The sequence below is a fragment of the Rhamphochromis longiceps genome, linkage group LG7, assembly GCF_057381845.1.
Source record: "Rhamphochromis longiceps isolate RC_006_pf linkage group LG7, R_longiceps_female_GT1.1, whole genome shotgun sequence".
Lineage (NCBI taxonomy): Eukaryota > Metazoa > Chordata > Actinopteri > Cichliformes > Cichlidae > Rhamphochromis > Rhamphochromis longiceps.
In genome coordinates, this window is record NC_140563.1 from 62,359,242 (window position 1) to 62,378,743 (window position 19,502).

General features: G+C 40.1%; 1 protein-coding gene across 1 annotated transcript; it reads right to left on the reverse strand.

The window, feature by feature from the left end:
• Positions 1-101: 101 nt before the first annotated feature.
• uap1l1 (UDP-N-acetylglucosamine pyrophosphorylase 1 like 1) lies at positions 102-11,117 on the reverse strand. The gene is made up of 9 exons (XM_085414733.1): positions 10,675-11,117; positions 3,995-4,199; positions 3,044-3,219; positions 2,799-2,971; positions 2,267-2,460; positions 1,125-1,265; positions 833-1,015; positions 577-643; positions 102-423 (listed from the first exon to the last, which is right to left on the reverse strand). Exons 1-9 carry the CDS (start codon positions 10,952-10,954, stop codon positions 337-339), a joined length of 1,506 nt encoding a protein of 501 aa, XP_085270859.1. The 5' UTR covers positions 10,955-11,117; the 3' UTR covers positions 102-336.
• Between the last annotated feature and the right edge of the window lie 8,385 nt (positions 11,118-19,502).

Below are 19,502 nucleotides of genomic sequence, written 5' to 3' on the forward strand. Positions count from 1 at the left end.
AGGTAGTAAGTAACCCAACAGGCATTCACTCATCCACACGTCTCCCCATCATTCACACACATGTTTTCTGGATTATCAAAAGACAAAATAGATGAAAGGGGTTTATTTTTGATATTCTTTTATTTTTTGTGGATCAATTTCTTTTTTCTTTTAGAAATTCTCCCCCCAGGAAACAACATCACATTGTAGGTTATCAAAGTGACATTTGGATATGATCATAATTACATACAATTCAAAATTAAAAAACAAAACTTTGCCGCAGTCCTGGCACACACCTCTAAGCTGCAATCCACTGTTTTGGAATGTCAAAAAACTCTAAATGACAAAAAAAAAAAGCTATTGAGCTTGCAACTTTTTGGCCTGCTTTTCATCCAGAACAAAGGGAGTATGAATTGTCCTCCCTTTCAGCAGCTGCTCCAGACCCTGACAGAGGAGATGAGGCAGGAGTTAAGTCATGAGCAAAACTAAAAAATTATTTAGTGAGTACTTTTTGTCCGCAGTGTATCTATAATACAAGAAAGAATCGCTGTCTCTAAGTGCTCTGCAGGGTTCCACAATTTAACACACTGTTCTCACCTCTCCAAAGTACGAGACAAGCGGTGAAATCTCACATTGAGCCGGAGGACTGTCATCAGCTGACACGCTGCAGGATGAATAATGCACAACTTGAGATTTAAATAATAGGTTTCAATTTTTTTTTCTATCAGCCTGAAAACAACACTAACATACATTTTAAAAAGAGCTACATGCCACAAAGTATATATTATTATTACAATAGTAGTAACAACAAATCAGCTCCTCAGGGTGTGGAGTACATAGGAGCATCTCTGACCTGGGAAGAGGAAGGGGATTCCCATATTTATCCAACAGTGTGGCTCCAGCAGATGTGACCCAACGGCAGTGTTGAGCCAGCAGAGAGTTCCTGGCTGTGGTCGGGTTGTCTGTGGCTGAGCCATCTGCATTTTTCAGGGGGGAAAACTCATCCTCCCTGACAACCTCAAACGCAACGAAGTTCCTTCCAAATACAAGGGAGTAAATTTCTAATTAATTGCAAATCACCTATACAGTAAAAACAACATGTGTAAACACATACAAACTGAAAGATAATGTAGAGCAATTAATACCTTGAGAATTCGAAGACGTCAAAAACAAACTTCTCCATCTTTATGCCATTGGATTTGGATGGTTTGACTTGAATGCCTTGTGCGTCAACAAAGGGCACTTTCTTTAAGGCAACATGTTGCTTCAGCTGGTCTTTATATTTCCTAAAAGATGAAATATGTTAGCAGCACCAAACAAAATGGAATACCATAAAAATGGAAGGTTTTATACTCAAGGAGCAATGAAGTTCAATAGCTGTATAATTAAAATCTGGTTAATTTGGCAGTGAAAAACATGTTAAGACTTCTTCTGTGCCAAGTTGTCAGTTATCAGTAAACAAAGCACTGACTCATCCCTTCAGTTAAATAGCCTTTTATGCTCGAATGAATCATTGACCAGTGCTAACGCCGGTCTTAACAAACAAAGAAAAGAAAAAAAAAAGAGAGAGATCAGGTTCAAGGACTGGACTGAAAGTTAGTGACAAAGCAGCCAATGTCCACTGAAAAACTTAGAAAGCGTGGAGAACTACTGCTCATGACCAATTTAAAATATTACAACAAAGGCGAGCTCCTTTGAAGCAAAATATAAAGAAACTCAAGTAGTGTTTTAAGACTTTTGCATAGAACTGCACCACACACCTCAGCGTTGCTGCAGATCCCTAGAAAGAAATGGTAAATGGCCTGTATTTGTATAGCGCTTTACTAGTCCCTAAGGACCCCAAAGCGCTTTACACATCCAGTCATGCACCCATTCACACACACATTCATACACTGGTGATGGCAAGCTACATTGTAGCCACAGCCACCCTGTGGCGCACTGACAGACACTGGCGCCACCGGGCCCTCTGAACTCCCCAACAATGATTATGAAGTGAGAATCACTGAACTATAGCAACTACTACCTTCTAGAGGTTTATGTGTGCTCACTAAAAACTAATTGAAGCTAAGATACCCCAACAGGCTGGGACAGTACACATTTATGCACTAATATATTGTTTTGGTCTATTTGTGGACTCTTTAACAAACATCTAGCATACACTGAAACAGCCAGATCTAACTTGCAGAATAAAAAGAGCTCAAATTTGTTCTTTCTTAATTTTTTTTGGTCATTTGTGTACTACTAAAAGCTGCCATTCAATTGTTTATAACGTTGTGCTGCCCCTTACTCTGCCACATCCTGCAGGAAGCTCCTGGTAAAGAAGTGATTGCAGATGTTTCCAGCACTGTAAACCAACTCTCCTCCAGGTCCTCGCAGTTCAGCCGTCTGTGGCTGGACCTCACTGTACTCGACCACCTGGGATACCCCTCGTACTCTGCAAACCACGCCGACCGGCTCTGTAGGGTACGCCTTCTCCACCACCTAAAGCAAGACAGAGGTGGACGAACAAGGAAGAATTAGGAGAAACCATTAGCATACTCATGTACAGCCAATCACTTGGCTATATGCAGTCTGCTCTAATGACTACACAGATACTCGTACTGGACACAGTTCTGCACGATTTATTGTAGCTGAAGGATTGGACTGCTATTCAAGTAACTTTGTTTAACGTGAGAGTCCAAAGAAAATATTCATAAGAAACAAAAATGAAATTCACTTTCCACAAAATATAATCCTTCAATTGATTATATTCAATTACAATGTAAAAGACATCTTAATGTATTCTTTCATGTATACTGTGTGATGCTGTATTACTCCACCTTGGCCCCACAGTCAGCGCCCTTGCTCACACAGAAGCCAATAAACACAGGATCGGCCATCTTGACCAGAATGTTGTCCACGCAGTACACATGCAGGTACTTTACTCCCCTTTTCTTCATGTCCTCCAGCACCTTATTGTCCACCAGTGCCTGGTACAGACCTCCATTACCATCTGAAACCAAAGTTTAGATAACTCCACTCATATCTGTTTCTGACTCTTCTGTGTAACTTCATATGCACCCACCTGGTGCCATGGCTATCTTCCCTTTATCCTTCAAGATGACTTTTCCATCAAATGTCACAGCTGGAATCATTCTTTGCTCAAACATAACGATGTTTGTTGGTTCCAGTCCAAAATAGTTGTTCTCCTTAAAAAAAGTCTCAGTTGGAGCCAGAGTGAATTCACTGGTCATTATGTACCTGAAGAGCACAGAGGGTAGAGATTATACACCGTTACACACAGTCTGCAGCAGTGGAGGACTATTGTGGAACTCCTGTTTCGGGGGTTAAACTGAATGCAGCATTAGCAAAATCTATTTAGAAAAATGTTTTGAAAAATTAAAACTATTATCCATGTAAAAGCTAAAAGGAAGTGATGCCGAGTGGTATAGAGCCATTCTACTTAGTTGAGCACTGAAAATACTTTCTACTACAATCACGCACACTCTGATATGGTGCTTTTATTAATGCCTAAATGCTTTCTAACATTCTCACACTCCGATAGATGCAGGGACAACCTGAGAATCAGTGTCTTGGCCAAGGACACTTTGGCAAGCAGACCTTTTGATTAGTAGATGACATTCTCAACCACATGAACCACAGCCACGTTTTCAAACCAATGTTAACTTAAAGAATTACCCGATTTTTTTTTTTTTTACCTGATTTTTGTTTCTAAGAAAATTTCAGCCACATATGAGGATATTTGTTTAAACTTTCGATAGAACAGTAGCAGTATAATGCCCTCGTAAGTGGATATCAGGCCCTTGTAGAGCAAGATTTAGTATTTTGGTCTAAATAACCCAAAATGTGATGTCCACATATGTGGACGCCAGGTCCTAGGAGGTTAATGTTGACTTTATTGAAAAAGTTAACATTACAAAAACTTATAGAAAGAGAAAATGCATCAGGGTTTTTACTTTGACTTTGAGTATATACTCTTACACTTTATCAGATTATCAGAGCAAGAGGAACCTACCATGGAACAGTGCATTTAGAGCCATGTTTGCTGTCTGCAAGCTCTTGGATTTTGCGAATGCGTTCTGCCTGGATCTGATACAAAGTTTTGCCACTCGGCAGCCCAACATTGTACATTCCTTTAGGGTACTGAACACCAAGACGGGTCCCCTGACCACCAGCCAAGAGCAGGACTCCAACACAGTTCTCCGAGATTTCCAGCAGCCCTGTTATTGGGAAGAAAAAGAAAAAGCTAAAATGAGCAGAAGCACACACAAGGGAATTGTTTACTTCTATAACTTAAACTTTCTATAAAAACGTATTTTAATTTATAATTATATAACTATAACGAACTTATTACTCTATTCATAATTTTATAGAAGCGTTCTTCAGAGATAAATTTTGTGGAGCTTAGAAATTACTCAGTTTTACTTGCTGTCATAACCCAGCAGTGCTTACTCATGACAATCACAGAGGACAGCAATAAAGCAATGACAGCCCAGTGTCAGATCATTTCATGTCGTAGCTTTTAAAGTACTGCCAGGGCAAATGGCTCTGACTTGATTTGGATTATTTTTTTTAAAGTAAAAATCAGAATAAATTTATATGTAAATTATATGTATTATATGTTTTTACATTATATGTATATTAAACATTTCTCTATAGAGTCCATTTAAGAGAGGATTTAAAAATCTCTCTAAATACGCAACCTCTCTTTTAAGGCCTAAAGTTATGTGTGCATCTGTCTGCATCTACAGGCAGCTGTAGCAGACTGCCATCTACTTGGCCACAGTGAAAAGGACTTAACTGTGTTTGTGCTCAAATACTGGAAGATTAAGGAATTAACAAATAATATGTCCTGTGATGTGTTAGCGCCACTGAAGGAGTTTGTGCTTCCTAACCAAGGTTGCTATTGTTAGCCCTTACCATTTCACCATCTCATCAAAATATAGTCAACAAAATGATTTAAATCTAAGCCTGAAAAAAAACAAAAAAACAACAACACAGTAGCTCCCTATTCTGTAAAACCTCCCTTTCACTCTTGCTGCTCTCTTTCTGTCACAAATCGCCCCTGACACTCGTCTCCACTCTGCCTGCACTTTTTTCTTTACCTCTCTTGTGCAACCAAAGTCTGTAGCTTCATTTTAACTGATCTGTCACTGCTCATGCACAGCTCACCACTGTCTCACTGTCTTCATTGGATGCCCTGCACCACTCTCACGTGTCTGCCACTCTCGACTTCCTCATGCAGTATCACAGTTCCTCTCTTGGCACCCTGTCCTATGCTTTCTCTTGATCCACAAAGACACAGCGAAGCTCCTTCCAACCTTCTGTGCACTTCTCCATCAGCACCCTCAAAGCAAACATCACATTTGTTCTGTTCTCCGATTGTCACTGAATTTCAGGATTATAATGTAGACGAGTTGGAAATCCGCCATGTCCTCTCATGTAATATGTGCTTATATTTGGATTAACTGAGTTGTGGAAAGACAGTTAACCTCGGAGCAGCAGCAGCAAGTCTAAACTGATCATTGCCTATAGCCTACTCGGAAAATCTCCTGGAACTCACAAGAGAAATTGTTACAACTTGTCATTCTTTTCACCACAGCTGATTTTAGCATTCTCACACCTTGTGAAATCCAATTTTAACTCCTAATCTAGTCCAGATAATCGGATAAGCCTTCTGTGCGCATGCTCAGGTTTCCATCTATAGTTGGTGGTCCAATCACAAAATGCAAAAAAAGTATAATCCATTAACCTTTCCATCATAAGAAAATGATATAACTTTACCATGCCCCCTCTCCCCCTTCTCTGCTTGTTGAAGCTACCCACAGGGGGCGCTCTGTAATCAATGAGATATACAGAATAGAAGAAGAAAGTGATCGTGGTAGAAAGAATAATAAACAGCTAGCTGAAGCTAGCAGCAGGAGCAATTCTTGATGTTTTATTCATAGAGGAATAAGAACATTACATGGTACCAGGAGACGGGTTAAGAATAAGAAGCAACGCAACAAGATGGATGCAATAAAACCGCCAAGTCCGTTGAAACTGACTGGAAACGTGGATGCAAGTTGGAGGACTTTCAAACAGCAGTTCAAACTGTATATTGCAGCTGTCGGAGTGGATCGACGGGCAGATGAAAGGAAAATAGCCATGCTGCTCACCATCGCCGGCACAGAAGCAATAGAGGTCTTCAACACTTTTGTGTTTGCTCAGCCCGAGGACAAAGATAACTTTGATGAAGTCATGAAGAAATTTGACGAGCACTGTCTGTCAAAGAAAAATGAAACATACGAGAGATACGTCTTTCGCTCACGCTTACAGCATCAGGGTGAGTCATTTGATACTTTTCTCACAGACCTCAAGATCAAAGCTCAGTCCTGCAATTTTGGTGATCTCAGAGACTCCATGATACGAGATCAAATAGTGTTTGGAACTAATGAGAAGAAGCTCCGACAGAAACTGTTGAGAGAAACAGAATTAACGCTGGAAAGTGCTATAAAGATAAGTCAAGCCAGTGAGCTAGCACGACAACATGTACTGACGTTTAGAGAGCCTGTTCAAGGAGCAGCGCAACAAGAAAATGAGGCAGTGAACGCAGTGTCGATTAAAAGAAAGCCATGGAGTAAATTCAAAAACAACGACAACAAAAACAAAACGTGTGACAATGAAATGTTCACTTGCAAGAGATGCGGAGAGAAACACAGACCAAAACAATGTCCCGCATATGGAAAAAAATGTGCAAAATGTAAAGGACAAAACCATTATGCAAAAATGTGTCTCTCCAAAAACAAGGGACAAAAAGTACACACTGTGCAGGAAGACACAGATGACAGTGATGATCTAAGTGAAACATTTTTCATTAAGATGGTGTCACATGAAGAAGATGTCAATGCACAGTCTTCAAGACATAACACTGGCCAAAGTGTTAGTTCAGTCACAAATGATAAATGGACTGCTCCACTGTTAGTCAATGGGACATTGGTAACATTTAAAATTGACACAGGGGCCAAAGCTAACTTGATCAATGAGAAGGATTTCAAGGCACTGACTGAGAAGCCTAGAAGATTTACAGAGAAAGTCACGCCGCTGAGGGCCTACAATAACCAGCCAATACAAACAAAAGGAGGATGCAGACTTAAAGTGACAGCAAAAGGCAAACAGCATAACATTTTGTTCACCATCATACCTGATGGACACGAGTCACTTTTAGGAGATAAAACATCTGAGGATTTGGGACTAGTAAAGAGGATCTATCAGATTAATACTGACACCATGAAAGAAGCCAAACAAGGCAAAAGACAGGAACACCAAGGGCATGAAGGAAGTTCAGACATTATCAGTAAATTTCCTTCAGTCTTCAAAGGACATGGAACATTGCCTTACACCTACAAAATCCAGCTCAAGGATGATGCCGTGCCTGTGGTGCATGCCCCAAGGAGAGTGCCTGCTCCATTACGGACAAGTTTGAAAAAAGAGCTTGAAAGAATGACTCAAATGGGTGTCATTGAACGAGTGGAAGAGCCCACAGACTGGGTGAACTCTATCACTTGTGTCAAGAAAAAGAATACAGGTGCCTTAAGAGTCTACCTTGATCCCAAAGATCTAAATGAAAATATTAAAAGAGAGCATTATCAGATCCCTAAGAGAGAGGAAATAATGAGTGAAATGGCAGGAGCTAAGTTTTTTAGCAAACTGGATGCATCACATGGATTTTGGCAGCTGAGGCTAGACCCAGAAAGCAGCAGGTACACTACCTTTAACACGCCATTTGGGCGTTACTGTTTCTTGAGGCTCCCATTTGGAATTAAATCAGCACCAGAGATCTTCCACAGGGCAATGGAGTCCCTGATCGAAGGGCTGGAAGGCACCAGAGTCTACATAGATGACCTCGTAGTCTGGGGAAATACAAGGCAACAACATGATGAAAGGCTGGAGAAACTTTTGTGGAGAGTTAACAAGAATGGACTTAAACTGAATAGAGACAAGTGCCTCTTTGGTGTTTCAGAGATGACCTTCCTGGGAGAGAAGGTTACAAGTGAAGGGGTGGAACCTGATCAGTCAAAGGTACAAGCCATATTGGATATGCCAGCACCCACTGACAAAAAAGGTGTCTTGCGAGCAATGGGGATGATCAACTTTCTGGGTAAGTTCATTCCTAATCTTACCTCCAAGACAGCATGCCTAAGGGAGCTGCTACAGCACAACACAGTGTTCGAGTGGACGGTCCGGCATGAGAAAGAGTGGAAAAAATTGAAGGAAACTGTAACTACAGAGCCGGTCTTGACATTCTTTGATCCATCAAAGCCAACAAAAATTTCAACAGATGCCTCAAAAGATGGCTTGGGAGCAGTTCTGCTCCAAAGGAACAAAGACAAGTGGCAACCTGTAGCATATGCGTCCAGATCAATGACAGAAACTGAACAACGCTATGCTCAAATTGAAAAAGAGACTTTGGGCTTAGTGTTTGGGTGTGGAAAATTTCACAGCTATGTATATGGATTACCAACCTTTACAGCAGAGACTGATCACAAACCTCTCATCTCGATCAGAAAAAAGAACCTCAACGACATGTCACCCAGAATTCAGCGCATGATGATGGTGTTGCAGCGCTATGATTTTGAGCTGATCTACACGCCTGGGAAATATATCGTACTCGCGGATGCTTTATCCCGAGCGCCAGCACCAAGTGGTGACAGGTTAGTCAGCACTACAGCCGAGGAGGCTGAAACACATGTAAACATGGTAACTGCCTCACTCCCAGCATCAGATGTCATGTTGCAGCAAATTGTACAGGAGACGACAAAAGATCCAGTGCTGCAGAAAGTATCCCACCTTATACAGAATGGGTGGTCAAAAGGAGTCTGTCCAGGGTTCTACTCTGTGCGAGCTGATTTATGCATGGCTAATGGGCTGGTGCTGAGACAAAACCAGATTGTCATTCCTCAATCCATGCGGAAGGACATGCTTCAGCGTATCCATGAAGGACATCTTGGAGTGGAGAAATGTAAAAGGAGAGCGAGAGAAGCAGTTTACTGGCCAGGCATCAACAGGGATATTGAGGAGATGATACAGAAATGTGAAACATGTCTCAAACATCACTACAAACAAACAAAAGAGCCAATGCTGGCAGCAGATCTACCCACTGCACCATGGCAAAAGGTAGGCACGGATTTATTTCATCTGGATGGCAAGGACTATGTTTTGGTGATTGACTACTATTCTAATTATCCAGAAGTGGCACAGCTTTCCAGTACATCAGCACAGTCAGTCATCACACACATGAAGGGCTTTTTTGCCAGACATGGAATTCCACAGTGTGTCATCAGTGACAATGGTCCACAATATGACTGTAGAGAATTTAGTGACTTTGCAAAACAATATGGATTTCAACATATCACCTCTAGTCCCTTGTATCCCCAAGCGAATGGACAGGCAGAAAAAGGAGTCCAAATAGTAAAGAGATTGTTCAAAAAAGCAAGAGACAGTAAGACCGACCCTTACCTGGCTCTGCTAAGCTACAGAGCTTCATCACTGGAGTGTGGGGCATCACCTGCTGAGCTACTCATGCATCGCAAGCTCCGCACCACACTTCCACACATTTCCAAGGAAAATGACAATGCACATGACAACAAGCTGACCGACAAAAGAATGAAACTCAAGCACAGACAGAAAGGGAACTATGACAAAACTGCAAGGCGTCTGGAACCGCTTCAGGAAAGAGATGTTGTGAGGATTGCAGGTCCAGATTTCTGGGACAAAAAAGCAACAGTTCTCAGCGAAGTAGGGCCCAGATCGTTTGCTGTTCAGACAGAGAATGGACAAGTGTTAAGAAGAAACCGGAGAAGTCTGTTAAAGACACAGGATGTTAAACATCAGGACACAGAGACTGGAACTGAACAATGAGGTGCTAACCCTGTTGAGCACCACAGTGAGCCTCCTTCACCTTCCCCAATGTCTGAGATACTGAGAAGGTCTACCAGACCTAAGAAACCTACAGAGAGGCTCATAGAACAAGTGTGAACTGTTGTGGTAAAGAATTGTTAAAAAATAATAATAATAAATCACAAGTAAACAACGGATAATAATTCATTTAGAATAGTAATTGTTCACACTTAATTGATACCTGCTGAGTTATGTGTTATTGACTGTTCAAGCTGTCAAAGGTGAAGAGTTCTAATGTGCTTGAGGGCTGTATGGGATTCATTTGGTTCATTCTGGAAGATGTAAGGTATACATTTGGATTTATTTTGTTTGACTTGTGCTACAATTTTTGGTTATAAAAAAAAAAAAAAGAATACTACTGAATGTAGCTTGTTGCACAATTTATAACATGTTGAATGTTAGACAAGAATGTTCAGATGTTACAGAGTAACAGTTCTCTTTGGAATTGTGGTTAGTATAACACCAACCTGTTTGGAAAGGGGATGTAATGATAGTTGCTATTGTTGAAGCTACCCACAGGGGGCGCTCTGTAATCAATGAGATATACAGAATAGAAGAAGAAAGTGATCGTGGTAGAAAGAATAATAAACAGCTAGCTGAAGCTAGCAGCAGGAGCAATTCTTGATGTTTTATTCATAGAGGAATAAGAACATTACATTTACCACTCAGTATCTGTACTTATGTAACGACTGTCTGCACGTTTGCCCCCCCCTCCGTGTCTGAACGCGTTACTCGTGCACCAAATGTGTATTTTACCTCGTCTTTCCCACTCTTCTAGAGAGTCTCTCCCACTTTTCTTCACGCTACCGATGAACTCAGGGGGGATCGGCTCTATGTGCTGATCCAAACTGTCAGGCGGGGAGGCTGCAGCCTTCGCGGCCCCTTCACAGTGATCCTTCAGCCCTTTCAGGTCCAGCTGAGCCAGCTCCTCGAGGAAAACATCCCGCTCCTCCTCACACAGCTCCGGCCAAAACTGCAGGACGTGCGCCTGCCCTGCGCTCTCCAAACCATGCTTTACTTGCTCAAAACAAGGCATTTTGCGTTTTAGTCCGAAGCAATTTTAGATCAATACATGTCCAACTTTCTCCTCCGATCAGGCAGCAGAAACACGCTGCTCCGGAGGACGTGGCTGAATGTCAGGAAAAACTCGTGACTGCAGCTCTCAGGAATCCTGTCATACAGGATACACTGTAGAAGGCAAGTCAAAAGCGTCTTTATGCACTTCCGTGTTTACTGCTTCCTGTCAGTCAGACCACGCCACGAGACCAAAGGCCACGACAGCAAATTCACGACAAAGCTGTTAAGTCAGCTGTCATAGCCTGTCAGCAACGTTGATTAGCTGCGTATATACGAATGTGAATCGCATTCTTGGCTGGACTATGGGATAAGGTGACATCGTTCTGATCCCATACAGGAGCAGCCAGTCACTTACTGACTAACACTGCAAAACAGAATTGTTAATGTATTTACTTTAATTTCAATTCAGGTTAGATTTTTTTTGTGCGCAACACAGATTTTTTTTGTGCGCAGAGATCGTGCCAGCAGTGCGCAATTGCGCACGCGCGCAGCTTAGAGGGAACATTGCTCACCAGTGTTAGCTTTATTTTGACACCAAGACTGTTTACACAGAGTTTGTAATTGCAGAGAAATACATTTATTTTGGTCATTTCCTTTTCGAGCAGGAAGCTCACCCTTCTTGTTATACCCTTTAGATGAATACAGAGTTTTTAATTAAATACATATTCTTTAAATAATGTTCCCTTTTAGAAAAAGTAGGATAATTAAAAAAAACCAAAACATTTATTATAGCTCTGTCACGTAGAAAAAAACTGTCTTTTTTCTGTGGTCTGTTATATAACATTAGGGGTGTTCGTGGCAATTAACTTTTTAATCGACTAAGCGGGTCAAGTAAGAAACACTTAAATATTAAGTTAAATTTGAAAACTGTTTAAAAAAAAACATATCCCCATTCCACATTCCAAAATGTCATGTGACAATCTGATTGGCTTGTGTTGTCACATGATGTCAATTGTGTCCTTTGAAGTTTTTCTATAAATAGGGGTGAGAAACAGCAATTTTCAGTTCGTTTCTTCGCAGCCTTTGTGTTTGCAGCCTTCAAACGTTCACTACAGAAAAATTTGGAAACCTCTCAGAGTCATCGGATACAAACGCCAACATGTATCCAAGATTACGGCAACCGAGACAAATAGATTTCGCCGCCTCTCCTTCCTGCCGTGGCCGGCCAATTTCTCCAAATGGCCTCTTATCCATCCAAAGGGCATTACAGGAGAGTAGGAATGAAAACAACCATCTCCAGAACAAAATTCGACAAATTGAAGAAGAAAAACTTCACCTGGAGAAGAAGTGCTTACAAATGGAAGCACAAAACAAACACCTGGAAGAAACACTACAGCGCCAGCCCGACATCAACATTATTAATGAGGGCTGGGGGATCAAGTTTGCTCAAGCCAGAGAGCAGATTGTATTCCTCATCAAAGAAAACAAGAAAAAGAGCGCTGAAGTTAAAGAAATGTCCGAGCAGCTTCAAGGCAGGAAAGCGACGATTGATAAAATAGAGTGGGACCTGCAATACATGGACCAAATGAATCACCTGCTCCAAAGAAAGCTTGATGAAGCTGAAGAAAAAAATAAAGAAGTCCTCCAACAGAAGGAAGAACAGGACACAAAGCAAAAAGACCTGCAGTGCGAACTCCAAGGCATGCAGGAAAAGTACAGAATGTTGGAGGCAAAGTTGGATCAAACACTGGTCCAAAATAAAGACCTCCTTCAAGAGAAAGAGCAAAAGCAAGAAAGACTGACAGAAGAAAAGTGCATTATCAAGGACTTTGAGAGTAAAAATCAAAAAATGCAAGAAGTCTGTAATGAACTGAAGGTCAAAACAAGTGAGCTGGAGGGAGAAAAGGAAACACTAGAAAAACGATGCTCACACATGCAGAAAAAGATTGATCACATGGCGAAAAACAACTCAGAGCTCATTAAGGGGATATTGTTGGAATTCAACAACTTGAAGCGGGAAAACACAGAAATGCAGGCCCAAAAGCAAAAACAAGACAAAACGCATGAAGACCTGCAGTGTACGCTCCGCGACATCCAGAAAAGAAATGAGCAGCTAGAAGGCCTGCACAAAGAAGATCAAGTGAGAAATGCAGACCTGCAGAAGGCAAAGCTGACACAGGAGGCAACATCCAAAGACCTCAAAGAAAAGCTTGAAGAAACACAAGCAACATTGGAACAGGTGGAACAAACATGCAAGAAACTTGAGAGGCAAAACACAGAAACCATCGATGAGTTGAGAACCCTCATCCTGGACAAAAAGGCGCTCGTGGAAAAGTCCATGAAAAAGAAGAAAAGATTCTTCAGCTTTTTCCGGAAGAGGGACAATACTGCTTCTTCAACTGATGTAGCCTCGTCTTGCTCCACCTCTGTTCACCCCCCCAACCAGTCCCGGCAGTTGACTGCCCCCTCCTGAGCCTGGTTCTGCCGGAGGTTTCTGCCCGTTTAAAGGCAGTTTTTCCTCCCCACTGTCGCCTAGTGCTTGCTCAGAGGGGATTGTTGGGGTTTTCTCTCCTCTACCTTCTTTCGTTATTTACTTGTTAACTTTTTGAACTTACCTCATTTAACCTTGTTTCGTTATTTACTTGTTAACTTTTTGAACTTACCTCATTTAACCTTGTTTCGTTATTTACTTGTTAACTTTTTGAACTTACTTCATTTAACCTTGTTTCGTTATTTACTTGCTTGTTTAACTTTTTTTCAACTTATCTAACAAAATAAAACAGTTGAATTTATCCTTTGAGTATTGTTCATCTAATCTTTACAGAGTTTTTCCAAAACACTTTCAAACATTCAGATCTGTCTTTCATTTTCTTCTTGAAACCTCATGAACGGTGAACTAAAAACTCTGGAACATGGTTTGAAACACTGAAATAGTTTCAGCTGAAACTGGCAAAGTCATACGTGCGTGTGTGAGTGTCACAGGTGATATGGTGTCACTAGTCCGCTCATCATGTTTAGGCTCATTCACTCCAGAATTATTTAGGCCAAATCTTTAAAACAGTGTCACTGCACACACATTTCAGTCACACAAATGCAGGATTAATTATTTGCAGTATTTTATCTGATTTATTATGAGAATGTGATGCCTGATCATTTGCACCCACAACATCAAAAGTGGGGGCAAAAGGGAGGAGATCACGTTTAATCGATTATAACACGAGGTCAGAAATATAAGTGCTGACATGAGTAGTGTCCACAGAAACCTCTGAAGCTCAGCTAAAAGCTCATGTAAACCATGTCTACAAACACCAAACAAAGCAAAGACACCAGACAGTTAAAAGAGCAGTTACGTCACCATGAATCTGTGGACAGGTAATATCCATATTTTGATTTATGATTTTCTGAAGTTAAATGGGAACCAAAGCATATTTTCAAAGGTGTTATATGCTATAAAATACTTTTAAAAATTAGGTGAGGGAAATAAAAAAAATCTATTTTTCTATGTTTGAGTCACAGTAACTTTGACACAGTAACATCTGCAGTAATATTTACAGCTCTGATGACATCTCACCAGCAATGTTGCCTCTAATTTTTCACGTGTCTGAGCGAACACACAAACTCCCTGAGCGGACACTTGGACCACTGTGAGCAACAGCAGACGTGTGCACTGTGGTCACGCCAGCATCAAATCCATCCAAGTTACATGGTTTATTAAAATAATCAAATTACAGCGTTTACATTTATGTTAGACTACTTTTAATTAACTGCTTTAGCCCACTTACAATGAAAATTTAAAAAAATCTTGTTCATGACCTGTGTAGGATGTTAACACTATTGGAAGTAAAAATAACTTGAACTCCAATTTTGAAAACACAACTTTCTTTTTTTTTTTTTTTTTTTTTTATAAAGCTCTGACTTGTATTATGAGTCTGTGGTCTGGGAGAGAGTCCTGTAGCTCTCCGTCTGCAAAATACAGTAAATAACGACCAATGCTGGGCAATTAATTATATAGTTACTTCTTCAAAAAAGTTACTGAGTTTTGCAAACAAAGTTTTTTGCAGCTGTTTTGCTAGCTGCACAGGGGCTCAGAGGAAAGCACTCCAAGGGATCATTAACACCGCCCAAAAGATCACTGGCTGCCCTCTCCCCACACTGGAAGTTCTACACAACGCCCACTGTTTTAAAAAGGCCCAAAACATCATAAAAGACACCTCACATCCTGGCCACTCCCTGTTCGAACTGTTGCCCTCAGGCAGACGGTACAGGGCAATCAGAGCAAGGACTAATAGACTCAAACACAGCTGTTATCCAACTGCAATAACACATCTGAATACTACAAAAAAATGTCCATCACGCCACTCTTGTGTTAATCTATGCACGGTCTGAAGCATGTGTGTGGGAATGTATGTGAATGTTTTACTGTTACATCTTATTAGTATTTTAAGTATTCTATCTATTTTATTTATTGAATTTTATTGTTTTATTTATATTTTGATATTGCTAGGGAAGATGCAATGATCGGGGACCATTCTTCATTTCGTTGTTCTCGTGACAATGACAATAAAGTTTCTGATTCTGATTCTTTTACCTAAAAATGCAGCCAGGGCGTTTTTTAAAAATAAATAAATAAATAAAATAAACATTTCAAACTATTTACAGAACAATCAGCTGTTCTGCATCAAATCTGATGCCACACAAATTATTTGTGCCACTCCAAAAAATAATTTCTGTCCACTATGAGATAAAGAAGAACAACAGCCTGATATCTGCAGGCCTGACAACAGGAGATGTATCACTGCTGTAACACCTGTAACATTCAGCAGTCGCCTCATTGTTCTGACACACACAACAAAACTATTGACTACACTACACACTAACTACACAAGATTTGTACTAAACGTGGCAAATCTCTCACATCTCAAAACACCGCCGTCACTCCTAAAACTTCCCCCTCCCTAAACCACTAAATGCCATGTTGCCATATCATTTTTTGATTGGTCGACATGGTACATTTTTCGATCAATAGGAAAGGGTGGGGTTTTTGGTTTTCTTTTTGCTCACAGGCGGAGAGTGCTTTCCAGCGTTTTCCGTATAAAACGACGTTTTTACAGTTTCTTCCCGCAATAAATATAAAAACCAAACATTGCATATATTCTTTTTATCATAACTCTGGTTTTACGTGGCCTATCAACACAATTTAAAAACTGGTATAAAGTCCACACTTTTTCCGTTAATTCTTCCGTCTGTCCTGCTCACATCTCCAATGGTTGTACACGTTGTCATTAAGTCAGCGTCTGATCACCTGACTGCACACTGTGGTTAAAGACGCATCCACTAAAAAAACAACAGAAAAACCCGATCAGACTAAAGTTGTTTTGTAGTGTAACTGGGCATTACGGTAAAGGGAGGAACTAATTTGGTTCAGTTCATAGATAGTTAAACATAACATCCAAAGGTTTGGACACACTTTCTCATTTAACGGTTTTTCTTTCTTTATTTGTTTTTACTACTTTCTACATTGTAGATACAAAGTCAAACATATGAAGCAAGATATATGGAATTATGCATAAAAGAAACAACTGATAAATAAATACGTTTTATATTTAAATTCCTCAAAGTAGCCGCCCTTTGTTTTGTTGCCAGCGCTGCAAACCCTCGGTCTTCTCTCACTGAGCTTCATGATGGAGTCACCTGAAATGGTTTTCACTTCACAGGTGTGCCTGTCAGGTTTAATTTGTGGAATTTCTTGTCTTCTTAGTGGGGCTGGGCCCATCAGTTGTGCTGGGCAGAAATCAGGTTGGTACACAGCTGACAGACCTATTTGACAACTGTTAAAATTTATATTATGGCAAGAACCAATCAGCTAAGTAAAGGGAAACAAAGGCCATCATCACTTTAAGAACTGAAAGTCAGTGAGATGGAAAATTGCTAACACTTTGAATGTGTCCCCAAGTGCAGTGGTAAAAACCCATCAAGTGCTATGACGAAACTGGCTCACATGACCAAGAGTCACCACTGCTGCTGAGGATAAATTCATCTAAGTCACCAGACCAGAAATCCCAAGTTGAAAGCACCTCAGATTAGTTTTTTAATGTCTGAGTGAAAGTGAAATTGTTTTGCGGCAGGTGCTTCTTATTTTGAAAGTCTTCTCTTACTGTCACTAGGCATTAAGCTTCCTTTGAGTCAAACACAGCGAGTGAGGATATGTTAACCTGGGTCCCTACCTCAGAGTCGGAGTGAAAAGTCACATATTTATCTTAAAAACCCAGAAGTCATGGCTTTGATGAAAATTTGGTGAAGGACATGGAAATGGGGACGACGGTTACATATTATGTACTAGTTATAATATAAGTGATCAAAATGTGTGCTAATACATGCTTGTCCAATTACATCCCAATGTTTGGACACTCATTACATCAAACGGTGCACTGCATCCTGATGTTTTGATCAAGTCCCTCATGGAAAACACAAAGGCCAGTTTTCTTTGTGGATTGACTGACACTTTTGTATTTGTTCAACAATAACATTCGTCTTCACAATTACAAATTGCCAAACAATTATGCACGGACGTCTTCCACTGCTGGAGCTTGATGTGACAAATTCATTTTGCAGTTTCATATTTACAGGAGCTTAGGATGTCTATGTTTTAAGTTTCCAAAAAAAGACAAACAGTCAGTCATGAACTAGTTTATTTAACAGCTGAACTCATTAAAGCATAAATATTTGTCTCAACTCAACACTCTTTGAGTGGCAGGGGCTTCAAACAGAAAACTACTATACATGTACTCACATACTCATTCACTTACAGCTAGCATAATAAAATAAAATACAAATATATATAAAGTGTATATATTTTGTAAACTAGGCCACCATTTATGAATAGCGTAGCCTTTAGTTTGTATAGGTAGCACTTCCACTGGGTCTGCCTAATTGGCTGTTGGTCAGTACAGCATACAGCCAACACATGGTTACTTTTAAGACACTGCAGCATTACCTTTCACTGTAGAAATACAGAAAACATTTACACACAGCCACACAATGACATTCTGTGTCACCGCCTTATGCATGATATGCAATAACTGAGCAAGGAGTGCGAAACACACCAGTCCTGCCAATAATAAAGGCATGAAACGGTCAGACACTGACATTAAGAATAAAGTAAATGTCATCCGTTCACTTTTTTGCTGTTATAAGCAAGTGTAGGCCCATAATCTGCTAGAAAGTGATGACTTAAGCAGACATGTTGCTGGAGTAAATCAGCTCCCGAGAGCAGCCCACATTCTGAAGATCACAACCAGACAGTCCAGTGTGTGGGACTGCAGCTCTACCAGAGAAACACACAAATTGTTTAGCACATTGCTTTATACATCAGGGCAACTGGCTTCTTCATGTTTATTCTAGTACTATGCACACACACTTGAATCAGTACGATGAACACCTGTCCACACTGCATCTCTCTCGCTTCCAAGCTGAAGTCATGTGTTTGTAGGGTTAGTAGTGTTTTATCATCCTAACAATGATACACACAGATATGAATTCTATGTTGTCAGGCCCAACATATTCAACATTACATATATTTTAAGACTTATAACAAACAGGTTTAAAAACTAAATTGTTAAACATGTTAAAACGTTTTTATTTAGCATTCTTCCCTGTTTGTTTCAAACATTTTATATAATAGTGGAATTTGTACGTTCTTTGACTTTTTTTTTTGCTCCTTGCCCTTTTGCCTATCCATTAGTTAGCAAGTGCAATTAGTGCCCTTTAGCACGTCTATGTAGATGCTGCTATAAATAAATATAGACTCAGTATCATCTTCATACTTATTTAGCTACATAGCCAGGGATGCAACCCTCTAAATTACCAGTATAGCCTATAGTTAGGTAGGTGCTTGTGTTATTTTACAACCTATCATCTGTACAGAGATTTGAACTTGTTCTCTTTCAAACCTCACGCAATATCTTTAACACTTACATTAAGAACCAGTACAGCAGGAGCTAATCTCAGTGGGTTAATTCAGTCACTTCCACGGCTTTACTCATTATTGCCAAGGAGAGAGAAATGTTTTCATTGCTGTTTTTCTGTATGTTGACAGGATTGATGTCACTGACTTAATTGACAAAATAAAAGAATAATACGAAGCAAAAATTGCATGTACTTAAATAAAAATCTAATAGAAAACTGAATATACAGAATTATAACATATATATTTTAAACAATTTAGCATTTATCCAATTTGATTCACTGTTTACATTTGAAACATTTTGGGCTTCTGTATAACTGAAGGTATGTTAAAGCCAAAAATAAAAATTCTGCCACCATTATCATGAGTACTGTGAAAACAGCAAAAGCACTAAATAACATTTTCACACCGTTTCAGTCAATCATCTTGACTTCTCTGTAAAAATAAATAAATGAATACAGTAGTAAATACATTTAAAGTAAAAAAGGAATGCTATCCTATAGTGTTCAGGTGGATTTATGCGTGTAACACAAGGCACTCTTGAGATGATCATATAATACAGACATCAGTCAGGTGGAGAGTGCCGCCTGGGCGCCGTACCACT